Raw genomic sequence first — 15,148 nt, forward strand, 5'->3', positions numbered from 1 at the left:
TTTAAAATAAAATAATACCCAAGTCGTTGGAAGCCCAAGCCATTCAAGGAAAACAAGTAGTAATTTAGATACAAGAAGCTTTTGATCGAGCACGGTAAAAGTTCCTCGATCACATCCATATTTTTCAAAGGCTATATTGTGCTTATTGTCTAGTGGCATATATGGCCACCATCTAGGCAAGATTTATTTAAAAGACTTTCATTTATAGAAATCCAACCAGTTTTAGTTGTGTGGGAACGAAAACTATATTTGATACTAATTTGTTATATATAAAAACTTATACGTAAAATAATAAAATAATACTATCACGACAAACGAATTTTAACACGATTGAATAAACTTTATACCTAGTAACGCCAACTAAAAATCCACCACCAACAATTAATGGAAATCACAAATTTAACCACACAAATTCTCATAAACCTCACAAATGATACTTCATCTCATATTACTATTCACTCCTACTAGATAAAACTTTATCTCTTCTAACTTTAACACACACTAGAGCTACTCCACCAAATTCTTTACAATACTATCTCTCTATCTATATAAAAGGTTTTAATACATATTTCTGTGGACTAGAAACATAGCATTACCTTTTTTGATAATGAATGAATTTTTATTCCACATCAGAAAAAAAAACTCAAATAAGTAATTTAATCATATAATAAAGTCTCCAAACAATTCCCATCATGAGTTGGACTCATCAATTAGATGTGGCTAATGGAGACTTAGGGTTTTGGTACATAACTTGGATGATGGATGGCCAGTCACTACTTTGCTCATTATCCCTTTTCTAACTTTTGTATGGTATTTATTGTCTTTCATGCATCTGCTAGGCACTAGCTATTTGCAACCCCACGATAAGAGTCTAATGGTCAAGCACCTCATTTGCCTCGCCTTAACGCTTGTATTCGAATTGTATGAGATTCATTAGTACTAGAGATGCGGGGTCATCTAGCATATATATATGGAGCTTGCTCCGACAATTCCACCTTTTTATACACTAGCCATCTGCCATATGTGGAGATTCACATTAGGAGCAAAACCAGAAATTTTATCTTAGGAGTTACCATAATATTTTGGGGTCTCTGTAGAAGTGTTATATATTGAAGATGTTAATATAGAACAAAGGTAGAATGGAAATATCTATCATTTGGGGTAATATTGAAAAATTGTATAATCTTTTTTTTTTTTTTTTTAAAGAAAAATTGTATAATCTAGTGATAAGCCATTTATACTTTTTTATACTTTCTTAAAATGTATATATGTAGCAAATTGTTGGTCCATTGCTCTTTCAAATTACTTTAAAAAAATGGTTAAATTGCACATTTTGTCATTGACCTTTAACATTTGTTTCAAAATTGTTTCAAACTTTAAAATATTTCAAAAATACCTTTACTTATTTAGCATCATCTAATAAATGAAAAATACTGATGTAATGATTGGAATTCATGAAATCAAGGTCACAACATTGATGACATGGAGTCTTTAAAGACATGAATTTTATTTGTCCTATCAACGTTTTTTATTCATCAAATAATGATAAGGATTAATTTTTATGGAATATACAAATACTAACATTTTAAAGTGTAAAAAAAAATTGTTTATAAGAAAGTATAAGGACGATTTTAAAATAAAGATGAAAATTTGAAACTAAATATATAATTTAACTGGAAAAAAAAAAAAAAAAAGTCTATATCACCGTAAGCCATGACCGTAACGATATATATCACTCATTTATGGGTTTTATCTTTTCTCTCCTTCAAGTTACCTATAGAAAAAGAAAAACAAAACAAAAGGACGAATCATTGTCCATTTATACACGAGATCCTCAAACATTTGAACTTTCACCACATTACTACTACAACAACAACAGCAATAATGAAGGTGAATCATAGAATAACAAAAGGTGTGGCATATCTTCTAGACCTGACATTTGGTCATGTGACTCACATCCCTCAAGCTAGAGATATCAGATTTATGTGTATTAGCCTGAAGACCCAATTGTATTAATTCCTCAACCCATGTAATCCTAACCCTATCTCACAATCTCTATATAAACTATATTTAGGGTTCATTGTAAGATGAACAGTTGAGATAATAAAAATGTAACCATCAAGGGTTTTATCCTAACGTTTTATCTCTCTTTCTTTCTCTCACTGCTTTGCTTGTTTCTCAATGGTGGAAACCTTCATCTTGGAGCAGAAAAGGACGCGCAAAAACTAATGCGTTAAAGTCACAGATCATCCACACATAACAGGTTCTCTTGGTAATTGATTGATTAGTATTGGGAACATGATTCTTTTGATAACTGATTGATTAATATTCGGATTTCTGATCCGAAAGTACTATATTGATTGAGAAATATTCAGATTCCAGCTCCTACAGTAATGTAAACAATGACAAATGCATGAATGCTGAAGACAATAAGATAATGTTTATAATTACTGATTCTATATCTTCTTCTACTTTTTTTTTTTTTTTTTTGGTGATGAAAAGTTAGATGTATCTATTTTGTGATATATAGATTAGTATCGAAGTATTTCATTCGGATAAACAAACTGAATGGTCACTAGAATCGAATGTCAAATTCACTACTTACGATCCTCTTTAAATATGATCCCTTTCTTGGTGGAAGAATCCTTGCTTCCTCGAGAAAATTTAGGAATAAAAAAATATATTAAAAAAATAAAAACTCTTGCTTTTTATGCTCGAGAGGAATGTGTCGGAGGAGAACACATAAAGCAAAACAGCAAAAGGTTTAAACATAGTTTGGTGGCCGATTGCCTACAATTTGTTTTTTTCCTCAAAAAAAATAAATTACAAATTCATTTAGTATTAAGGATACCAAGCACAAACTTTTTACTATTCTCGGACTTTATTCTCAAACCCAAAATCCCAAATACACTTGAAGGTATTCTCATGTTAATTCATATGCTAGAAAAAGCTTTTCTTCTGACTTTCACATACAACAAAAATTAAACTAAAAGTTGATATGATAATTTCTTATTGGATAGAGTAAAAAATGGGTTTTACACTCCATACTTACCAAATTCAAACTCTTCTTACATTATTTTACAGTGTAGATTTTTAAATACTATTTTACTTATAAATTTAGAATCCAAAACCAATAAAAAGAACTCATAAACTTATGTGACCTTATCCATCCTTACTAAATTTGGACTCTTCTTACATTAGTTTATTGTGTAGATTTTTAAATACTAGCTATTTTACTTATAAATTTAGAATTCAAAACCAATAAGAAGAACTCATAAATTATGTGACCCTACATTATATATAAGCTAAAAATGTCGAAGTTTAATGGCATTGCTTGTTCTCCCTTGTGAAGAGAACCAAAATTCATATCCTCCTCCCTCATTGTAACTATTGAATAAATTTTTATATAAACTAATAATAAAACATTGTATATGAATGTAAAGAGGGTAAACTATTAATTAATTTATGGCTATGTAGTTTGACTTAGTTAGACATTTGCTATTGACTTTTATATTATTATACTAAGCCTTCTTATAAAATGGATTATATTGATACATTTTAGTTGAATTAACCAAGTGATGACACATCATCAATTAATTGACACTTGTTGTCTATAATCTTTTCTTTTCATAGTTTTTTATTTTATAGAAAAAATAAAATGGTTATGGCCTCTTCATGAATTGGATTCAATCGATACACTTTGGATGAAATATTTAAGGAAAAAGGAGGAAGAACATCTGAATACAACTAGAATATTAAATGATGATGGTGTAACAAAACATATCAATTTTGTCTAAAACTATAAGAAGGTGCAGTGTAACTTTTTAAACATCATGGAGGTTAGGCTCAACCTGTCAACCAAAATGAAGTAAATTATAATCTACCCTAGAAGTAAATATTGAACAAAGAATTTATATGTTGTGGTAGAAACATATATGTAAGTTTCAAAAAAGAAAAAATAGAAACATATATGTAGCAGTAACAGTATGATGACTATGATTAACCATTTGTTGGTACTAATGTAAATGTTTTCCCAATACAAACATTGCCCAAGTCCTTCCTACTATATATTTGATCATATTACAATTTTATTTCAGTCCAATAGAAGACATGTATGGAGTCACTCTTCTTGCCTCCTACTGAAGTGGGCTTTCATTCTGCCCCCTTTTTTTTATTACAGTAACTTAATAAACACAAGCAACTATACTTATATATATAATTCTTACTTAAGGTTGTAAATTTAGCATCAATAAGAACTAAACAAGTAACTTAGACTTTCACTGCTGGTGGCGTTGGAGTGTGGTGGTTATTAGCTCCTGATCCTGGATAATCAGTGAATTCCAAATCATTCCTGCCATGGGTGAGCTCTTCTTCCTCATATTGCTTTGTGCTAGCCTGTTTTCATGAGACAAACAAACAAACCCAAAAAAAGGGAAAAAAGAGATGAAAACATAACTGCAATTTCATCTTCACTGGCCTCTATATATCAACAGCCTAATTAATATATACTGAGTGTCACATATTCTTGATTAAAAAGTAGATAAACAAGGAAGTATGTGATCATATACCCTGTGAATACTCCTAGAAGCTACAATATCTTGACTAGCATGCAATAGACTTCTTCCTCCTGTAATCACAAAACAAAGCAATGCTTCAGCATGAACTAGAACAGAAATAGTACCATTTTGAGATTGATAGATAGGTAAATAAGTTTTGGATCTTCACTTGGTAATATTGGGACAGCATCCAAGAAGAAAAAGTTGGAGAAAACCAATATCAATATGATCAAAAGTAGATGAAGGGTATTGCCTGCCATTCTCATTAAACACAAGTTAATGATGATAATCATTTGTTTCTCACTGAGCTATAGTTCTGCTTTTATAGTGAAGTAAATTTAATATGTATTTTTTTTAGGTTGGGGTTGGTGAAGCCAGAGAGCCACAGACAGATATACATTGCTTCACCAAAGTCAAAAAGGCAGAGAGCACACTATATATGGAGGATTACCAAACTTGGATACATGAAACCTACTCCCCCCATTAAAAAAAAAACTCCCGGGGCCCCAAGAGGGGTGGCCCAGTTGGGAGAGATCCCACATGCAAGCACAAGGTCCCTTGTTCGAGTCGTGGCGGGTACCGTGTGGGAGGAGGGTGTCCTAGCTTGCATTGTGCCTCTCCTGCTGGCTCTCTTGGGGTGTTAGGGTGAGGTCTGTGGCGTCCCGGTCACAGTAGCTATGGCTCAATCCAACATTCCCTAGCGGGGGGGTGCCCCTATTAGGTCACGCCCTGGGGGGTTAGTCACAAATGGTTGCCCCCGCCCCCCCTTTTCGTTCATCAAAAAAAAAAAAAAAAACTCCCGGGGCTCGGTTCTCTCTCTTTCTCTACAAAAAGCAAACTTTCTGCCTAGAAAAGAAAGGAACCTCAGGTGTCTTTCAAGGATTTGCTCAAGAGTGCAAATAATAGTTGTTAAGCACCTTGTTTTGGCTAAGTTAATTTGCTTGAAAGTGACAAAAAATAGCACCAAAAAAAAAAAAAAAAAAAAAAGAAAAAAGAAAAAGAAAAAGAAAACCTTACGGATCAAGTTCAACTTACAATAATTTTTTAATGCTTTTAGAGTCTGTTTGAAATCTACTTATTTTATTGAAATTAAAAATTTTTTACTGAAAGTACTGTAGATAAAAGTAAAAGTTAACTGAAATAGTACAACGAGTCTCTTGAATAATACTAAAAGTACAATGAGACTCATAAATAATAGTAAAAATAAACTGAATAGTAAAATAAGCTAACTTTTTAATTTAGAGAAACACATCCATAATTTTTAAGATTTTTTTTTTCTTCATTAACTATCAAATTATTATTAAAATAATAATAATAATAATACAAAAAGTGACTTTAAAGGGATAAGTTAGACTATGTAGCCTAGGAAATTTTTTTTTAAAAAAAATTAACTAATTTAAAGGTGAAGCTCTGACTTTTCTAAGGTCAGTAAGGTCTAGGAGTTCAATAGTTCAATTTATAGTGGAGTTCCATCGTGAGAAAATGTCAAGAAGAAAATAATAAAAGAAAGACTGAAAACAGTTTGGAAAGTACAATCACCATGGAAGTGGGGGATGACAAGAGAGAGAGAGAGAGAGAGAATTTGGCATTACTTTTGTCCTGTGTTTACCCCTAGGGTGAAGTAAAAAATATCTTTTTAAAAGGCCATCAGCTTTAAGAAAATCCAAATAGTGTCAAATGTCAATCAATATAAAGGTTTGAAATGTTATTCAAAGATGGTACTTTTTAGGAAAAAAATTGTGAACTTTGAAGATGATTATCTTCTTCTTCTTCTCCTAATAAACAGTATAAAGTATGAAAGAGAAGTAGTTCTTTCTCCAATTGAGTTGCATCCTACTGGGTCTATTTCCTACCAACTTTTTCATTTAGGATTTGGTGAGTGGGTTTAAACTCATATTTTTATGTTTTAAATAATATTTTATATATTTTTTCACCAATAATTTATATGTATTTCAAAAAATTCCAAACAACAATTCTCAAACTATTCTATCAAACATCTTCTTAATTTTTTGTTTTTTTTTTGCAGTATTTAAAAATCTCTTTTTATTTATTTATTTATTTAATATAAGTATGTTTTAGTTTACTTTCAACAAAAAGATAAAGACAATTACTGAAAAGCCAATTAAGCTAATGATGTTAAATACATTCCATCGGAGATTTCCTTTAGGGTAAAATCAATTTAGACAAAGCCTTTACATATTCTACCATAAATATTGTCAAATAAAATCAATATTGAAAGTTTACTTTTAGACCCCTAGAACAGCTTACTCAAATTAACTTAAAATAAGTGATTGATTAATCCAAATTAAATAGCAAACACAAAGAACAACATAATGTACTTCAAAAAACTTCAGACAATAATTCTCAAACTACTCTATCAAACACCCTCTTAGTTTTTTTTTTTTTTAAAAATATAAGTATGTTTTAGTCTACTTTCAACAAAAAGATAAAAACAATTACTGAATGCCAAATAAGCTAATGATGTTAAATACAAAGGGTAAAATCAATTTAGACAAAGCCTTTACATATTCTACCATAAATATCGTCAAATAAAATCAATATTGAAAGTTTACTTTTAGACCCCTAGATTGGCTTACTGAAATTAACTTGAAATAAGTGATTAATTAATCCAAATTAAATACGAAACACAAAGAACAACATAACGGAAAATAAATCACAGCACGCACATACAGAGACAAGAAATTTTTATGGAGAGAAATTCTTAAGGGAAAAAAACTCTCCAACAGAATCCACTATGAAGAGAGTTGCAGTACATAACAAGTTACTAAACCTCCGATTAAACAATGTACATGTACTTGATCTTCCAACTCTTGTTAGCGACAAACTACACTAATTGTTTCTCTTCATAGTCTCCAAACACAAGTTGAGTACAGTGACCATAAGTTTGATCTCTCACACACTCCAAGGCGGTAAGGCCTCTCGAAAATTTCAACAAGTCTTTGTGCTTTTCTAGCAATCCAAATCACTCAAGGTTACACTAAATGTTTTGGTGAAGTTCTCTCAAAGATGGTCAATGAGAGAAGGTGAAGGTAGGGAAAACGCAAGAAATTCTCTCAATGGGTACAATAGCCTCCTAACTTTATTCTATATCAATTAGGGTTTTATTTTCATGCATATAAAGGGTTATAAACCAATGGTTGGATGGCTATACTCAAGGCTAAAATTCTGATATATATGGAAAATTTTCTAAGCAAGTTCAATCGACCCAACTGTCGGGTGAGGGTCAAGTGAACTACTCTGTGGCTCACTTTTCCTTCATTGCTTGACAGTTCTGTTGATCAAACCCTTCAGACAAGTAGCTTCAACTTTCAGCTATCTTCTTCTTGAAAACCCAATGTACAATTATAAAAAATGCACCTACAATTATATATCTCCACTTATATCACACAAATTTATAATAGGAAAATATTAAAACGACAATCAATTTAACTATAAAATGTTTACAAACTAATGTAGCAATAAATAATAAGTGTCACTTCAACAACATAATAAATAAATTTATGAATTACTTTTTCCTAATTGATGAAACATCAATTTGTAAGGTTTGTATAATAATTAGTAAGATCCATTATTATTATTATTATTATTATTATTATTTGAGAATCAGTAAGATCCATTATTAAATGAGAAGAATGAATTGCTAGGAAATTATTTAATATTTATGGAATAATGTCCCATCTTCTCACGCGAATAGTGGGTCGTAGTATAAAGTCAATTAGTGGAATTCACTATTAAATAATTGTTGGTATTGTCCACAAAATATTGAATAATTACTCTTCAACAACCAACTTTATATTTCCTTCTAGATGAATGTTAAGAATTTCTTTAATACCTCCTTCCTTAAAACGTGAGTTCATATATTTAAATCATTACCAAAAACAACTTTCATTTCACATCTTTCATTCTTAGATACCATTTTCATTAGAGTTGCAGTGCCAATAGCGAGAAGGTGGCATGCCTAAATATAATGGTCTAACACAAACGCCCACTAGGGTTTTAAGGAATTGTCAAATCTGATTGTTCGTTCTGTTTATTCGAATAAGTCAAGTCCTTTCTCTTAATGTCCTGCTTTCAGCAAGTATAATCATAACAAGAGTTTTTGGTCATAAAGTTTGAGCCCATCTATATCACTATTGTAAATGCAATCAAATTTAAGCACTTTATGACCAACTAATCCGTTCTGGTCGGCCAAAAATAAAAAAGTTGTGGCCCTCTTAATTTAAGCCAATTTGTTGAAAGCCTTTGAAGCCATTTTAACTCCTTTTTTTTTTTTTCCAACTCACTTCTTTTTTTTCTTTTATCATTAACAGTCTACCATTTAATAGAATTGTAACAAACTGCACATATTTATGTTTTTTTTTTTTTTTTTTTTTTTTTTTGGTGAAATACATATTTATGTATGATATTAACATTGTCGTTTTCTCTACTTAAAGCCTACTTGAAAAAAAGAAGAAAAAAGAAAAAATATCCCTCGTGCTTGCTTTCATAAGCAACATGACATGACATGACATCTCTCATGAATCATGACAAAGTTAAAACTTAAAAAGGTAGTTCCACACTTCCACTTGATTTTTTTTTCCACCTACGAAAACCCTTTTTCCAAGCACTACGAGAAATTCTTCCTCTTCAAAGCATATATATTTGTTTTGACATGACTCATTTGTGTGCAATGTCGACCACAAATTGTAATTCCTACTTTTCTTTTCCACTTTTTTCCCTGCTTGTTATAAATGTGATCTAGTCATATTGTAAATCTAATCTAGTCATGAACATGAAGCCACCGTAACGCTATATAAGTAGATTTATGATCTTAGTCTTGCAATTTTTAATATTAAACAGAAAACGAATCTATCTCAAATGGAGAGAATTCTTTTTATGATAGCTCAACCTCGTAATACTAGATAAGTAAATTTACAATCTTAGCCTTTTAATTTTTAATATTAAACATAAAACTGATTTATCTCAAATGAAGGGAATCCTTTTTATGATAGCTCAACCTCCTTGACAATAGATCAAGCTTTCAAGCCCAATAGGAAGTTAACAAGAAGTTTGATTTTGCTAAAAAAAAATTCCCAGCTTCATTGAACTAATCCAATACTCAAACAAACATGAAAACTAGTCAAAACATTAGTAAGTTGTAGTGTGTATTATTCTGTCTTACCTTTTATGTTCCATTTAATTCTACCAATTGTTGTATACAATATGTCTGATTTTTTTTTTCTTCTATTTTAAACTTTAGTTATTTTATAAGAATAGTAAAAAATAAAACATGAAAAGTTGTGACTGGTGGAATATAAAATGAAACACAAAAAGTATGATAGAAGATTTAAATTTTTTATTCGTTTATTCCATCATAACAAATAAAAGATGTGATCGATAGGAGTTTGGAATATTTGGTACGCATGCGCGCACTCGACACAAACGCTCACATATATACATATAACTTTTTTTTTTTTTTTTTTGGATAGAATACATATAACACGTTTTTTTTTTTTTTTTTTGAGAATCATTACACGTTTGTTTGCTTCATAAAAGTTTATAGGTGATATTATTAGATTTTTTTTTTTTTCTGAGAAAAATATTATTAGAATATTGGTCTAGTTTAATTGTAGCTTGTAAAATGGTCCAAGCCATAAGCTTAGTGACAAACAGTATTGAAAATTGAGGTATTCAAATTAAAATTCCCTCTGTTAGCAAGTGCTATAACTATCAATTATCTATAATAAAAAATAAAATAAAAAAAAGGTAAATTACACTTTACTACCCTAAACTATACACTAGATTACACTTTGCACACTAAACTATTCGAATGCTCAGTTTGCACCCTAAACTATGACACTTGTTACACTTTGCACCCCGATATTAGTTTTACTGTTATCTTAGACAGAACTTTTATGCACATGACACACACATGTATTTTTCTTAGGTGGAACAAAGTTAAAAGACAAAAACACTACTCTTCACAATCAATTAAAACAAAAACTTCTTTCCTATTATTTTTCCAGATATTCTCACACTTACGAGTACAACCGTACCGCCCTCTGTAACCTAAAAGAATTTTTTCCAACTTTGTAGTCTTATCTCAAGAACACTCTGGAGTTGTTACTGTGAATGTTAAAGAATTTGATTAGACCACATATTATTTGCTCTTTTGAATTAGATTATACATGTTGAACTTGAATGGCGTGTTCAATTAGTGAAAATGAAAGTTGAGGATAGTTTCCAGAGAAAGTTGCTGTTAGTGCACATTTTGATAAAATTTGTCTTACCATTTGTGTTTCAATGAGCTTTAAATTTAGTTTATATTTACGCATGCCTTTGCTCTTAGTAAAAATCGTTTACCAGGAGACTAAGGCATGCTTAAATATAAACAAAAACAAGAAGAAGAACAACTTACGTGTGAGAGATCTAGAAAAAAATATTTTTGAATTGGGGATTTAGGGTTAGAGGGTGGAGCAATGGTGTCACGGTGGTGGAGTAGAAGATATTTCTGATTTGGGGATTTAGGGTTAGAGGGTTTTGATTTGGGGAGATGCTTGTACCTGTACGAGTGAGAGAGAGCTGGAAAAAAATAAAATGAAAGAAGCTTCTTGTTTAATTGATTGTGAAGAGTAGTGTTTTTCTCTTTTAACTTTGTTCCATCTAAGAAAAACACATGTGCGTGTCACGTGCATAAAAGTTCAGTCTAAAATAACAGTAAAACTAACATTAAGGTGCAAAGTATAATAAGTGTCCTAGTTTAGGGTGCAAACTGTGCATTTGAATAGTCTATGATGCAAAGTGTAATTTAGTGTATAGTTTAGGATGGTAAAGTATAATTTAAAAAAAATAATAATTTTTTTTTGGTATTGACTTGTTAGAAGATTTGACACGCACGATGACGTTTTCACAACGTTTTACGTTGAAAGACTTGACCGCCAGTTTCCAAGAGAGCATCTTGCTCTTTATGTATTTTCAACACCATTAGAATATTGACTCTCAATAACTCTTAAAGCCTTGCATCCAAATAAAAATGATACGCAATTGAGAACACTAGGAAAATACCATTTTAAAAGTTGACTGATAGTTGAAAAATAGTAATTTTTATTTTTATTTTTTAATTTGGGGTTGAAGACTAATTTAATGTGTCATGAATTTCCCTCCTGCTTAAGGTCAAAACAAGACATGCCATCCCCACTATTAGATACCTAAGAATTCCAAAATTGACTTCTTTTAGACATTTTTATAGGAATAGACTTTATGTAAAATATAAAAATGTTTCTACTATAAATATCAAAATGTATTAATTGAATTACATACAAGGCTCTTGGCATATAAAACACATATTCTGTATTATACACTGTAACCAAAATATTAAACCGCCAAATTTATTATGTCAAACACCGAAAATATACCATAACAATACATATAAATTCATGTACCCTTATATTTTTTTTTCCTTTCTTTGCTTTTCTCTTGTCAAAAAGGGGAAGTGATAGTTTGGATTTGAGCAAAATAACAACTATGAACTGGCCAAACTTTTACCTAAATTGAACCAACAGATCTGTTAGCCTTTGTATTTGTGGTTTTGTTCTTTGTGCATGCACCTATTATCTTGGATGCAATTTAGGAAGCATGTGGAAGCCTAATTCTTTGAAAGCTTAAGTGTTTCTCTCGAATTAGGAAAGGAGGACCATATAGGAAACAACCTAACCGTATCTATACATTGAATCCTAATTGGTAGGTTGCTAACTTGCTAGGGAAATAACAATGAAATGCCATGCCAAATGCAGTCTTACATGTTTTTGTGTTTGGAAACTTTGGTTACCATATCTATTTTTCATGAAAAAAAAAAAAACATAAAAAGCCATTTTCTTTATGATGGGTCCTAAAGTTGGCATATGATTCTAGCAAAACTAGCAAAAATGAATAGGGGTGGTAGATAAAGGAATAATGCTACAAACACAATAATCTTATAATTGTTGAGTTAACAAGTTATTATTGATTCTCATTTTAATTCATCATTTACATTACTTTATTATCCATTATTAACAAGCTGTTACCTCAAATAGTTGTAAAATTTGTTATGAATTATATTGTGACCATAAACTTATTGTAAACGAATGACATTGATAATTGATTTGATGCAAAGCGCCAATTAGTTCAAAAAGAGAGATTTCTTTTGCTCAAGTAATAAACTAAATATGTTCTATTTATTACACACAACCTATTTTTTAACTAAAAATCGTGATTCGAAATCACAATTCCAACTTGAAAATCATAACTTCATGTCACGGTTTCAATTCAGAAATAGTGTATGTATAAAACTATGTGAAACCGCCCAAGGTATTACTCTACCTAAACTAAAAAAAGGCACCAAGATTAGGAAAATCAAAGAGGGCTTATTGGATAAGAGCAAAAGATATTGGTCCCAAGGCAAAAAATCTCCCTGAAATGGACACGTGGCATCCACACAAAAAAAAATGTGGGGATAACATTGGCTCCTCTAAAATCCAGCAAAGGACAGCCACTAGAACAAGATTCTTTCTTTCTTTCTTTCTATCTTTCAATGCTTGTTTCAATTCACCCCCCACCCTGGAGCAAAGTTGTTGTTCTTCTTCCATTTTGCCACTTTGGGTGGACACGTGTCAAGATATTATTAGGGTAAAGATGAACGGCAGGGATGTTTGTACTTTGTCAGATAGGCTTTTCACTTCACTCACTTTTTTGGGTTTGTGGGTCCCTTGGTTGATGGTAGCAGCGCGCAAAGTGTTAACTCCTTGATAGCTGTATAAGGCACCTAGGTGGGCTCTACTTGCTTTTTCGGTACACAACAATATACCTAGGCCGTCGGCAAGGTTTATTTTATTTATTTATTTTTTAAGTGTATTTCAAAGCTATTGTTTAATTACTGTTCGCGATGGGTAGGCCTTAGTGGGATAAATCACTAGCCTTAGGAGTTTTTTCAAAGTGTAGGTACTCCGACTCAAATTGGGAAGCACACCTAGTCAAACTGGGGACAAGTATCTTGAGACCAAGTGCCTAACCACTTAACCAACCCACCTAGATTTGTAGTCAACAATATTTGGTCATTATTATTATTTTTTGTATAATTATGGCAATTTTTAATGAAAGATTTAAGGTAAACGTAATAATAAACTTTACACACACACGTGTGTGTGTGTATATATATATATATATATATTATTGATAGTTGAGATAAGAAACTTGAATTCTAGATATTTTAATTAAAAAATGTTAATTGAATTATAAGACTTTTGACCTTTTTTTAAAGAATAATTAAATTAATTATGTTTGTCGATAAATCATATAATTGAGTTTAATTATCATTATAAAAAGATAACAACACTTGTGTTGTATTGACTAATGTATCAACATGATTGAATTAAAATAAGAAAGAAAATGATGTACTATCACCTAAAAAGTTTCGCCTAAACTTTTCCTAAAAAAAGGCGTTTTTTTGATACTTTCAAACCAAGTTTGGGGGCTTGCATGACTAGAAAATCATGTGTAATTTTTTTTTTTTTTTACTTATAATTAAAAAAAGAAACTTATTTATTTGATCATCTAGTAATGTTCATAAGTTAGGCTCAGTCAAATTAAGGATCAATTTGTCACCCAGCTTATGGATATTGGGTTGGGAAGTGAGCAGCTTGCGATTAACTTGAAATGATCGAGCCTTCAACTACTTTTCTTCAAGTTGGTAGTCGATTTTGTCAAGTTGACGAGTTAACACCAACGGGGAGAGAGAGTAGGAGAGAGAAATGGAGGAAAGATAGGTCGGTAACAGTAAATGACAGTATTGAGAAAAAGAGAGAGGAGAGTTTAGGGCAAAAATCAATACATTATAGATCTAGAATTCTCAAACATTGAAGGGAGGAAGAGAAGTGTCACTAGGACTAGCAAAGGTGGATGATGGTTGAAGAGGATTTGAGGATTTGGCAAGCTTGGTTAGACGAGTGATAGGTGTTTAGACTTGAAAATTGATCTATACAAGTCATGTTAGATGGTTCAAAACCCGCTACAAACCAATCAAAGCCAATTAAACCGAGCTAGGTCAAATTAGTCGGTTTTGTAGGGTTTATAGTATATGTGAACAAGTTCTTACTTCCTGTAGTTATTATTTCTCTTTGTCAAGTAGAGAATTTGATAATGGCTTTAGTGTCTAAGGTATAGTCAAAGTCTAATAATATATTTGGACTTACAAAGTTACACTTACAAGACTTTCTCTATTTTTTTTTTCTTTTAAAATTAGTTCGCACAAGGAAAAAAACAGGCATACATACATATGAAATACAGCTAAATTCCCACAACAACCATAAAAACAATTTTCTTTACAAAAGCCTAGTGAAATAAGACTTAAGCTGGATGTTCTTTTTCTCTTTTTTTATTTGTTTTGGTTTTAGAATTGCAAGTCTATTCTTTCTATAATAAATACTGTAAAATTTTGCTTTAGAAATAGTAGTGAATGAAAAATTCCATATATTTATTATTGCTTGATAATTACGTCAAGCTTTACTCACCGTCACTCCTAATAATAATGATTGACTAAGTTTGAAGTTTTGAAGTTG

General features: G+C 31.0%; 1 protein-coding gene and 1 long non-coding RNA gene across 2 annotated transcripts; one reads left to right on the plus strand and one right to left on the minus strand.

Annotated features, from left to right (window-relative positions):
- Window positions 1-3,858: 3,858 nt before the first annotated feature.
- Window positions 3,859-4,144, plus strand: LOC126718850 (uncharacterized). Its single transcript, XR_007653115.1, has 2 exons — window positions 3,859-3,941; window positions 3,977-4,144. It is a non-coding gene; the product is annotated as an uncharacterized LOC126718850 (long non-coding RNA).
- LOC126718849 (uncharacterized) lies at window positions 3,974-4,949 on the minus strand. The gene is made up of 3 exons (XM_050421204.1): window positions 4,726-4,949; window positions 4,569-4,627; window positions 3,974-4,395 (listed from the first exon to the last, which is right to left on the minus strand). The coding sequence occupies exons 1-3, from the start codon at window positions 4,847-4,849 to the stop codon at window positions 4,270-4,272; spliced, it is 309 nt and encodes a 102-aa protein (XP_050277161.1). The 5' UTR covers window positions 4,850-4,949; the 3' UTR covers window positions 3,974-4,269.
- Between the last annotated feature and the right edge of the window lie 10,199 nt (window positions 4,950-15,148).

Source organism: Quercus robur, chromosome 3 (assembly GCF_932294415.1).
Source record: "Quercus robur chromosome 3, dhQueRobu3.1, whole genome shotgun sequence".
NCBI lineage: Eukaryota > Viridiplantae > Streptophyta > Magnoliopsida > Fagales > Fagaceae > Quercus > Quercus robur.

Bases quoted from the DNA above. Each gene is read 5' to 3' on its own strand.
- LOC126718849 (XM_050421204.1), bottom strand. From the start codon at position 4,849: ATGATTATCATCATTAACTTGTGTTTAATGAGAATGGCAGGCAATACC. The intron at 4,628-4,725 runs GTGAAGATCCAA...TTGTGATTACAG, and splicing joins TGCTGTCCCAATATTACCAA to GAGGAAGAAGTCTATTGCAT. The intron at 4,396-4,568 runs GTATATGATCAC...TCATGAAAACAG, and splicing joins CTTCTAGGAGTATTCACAGG to GCTAGCACAAAGCAATATGA.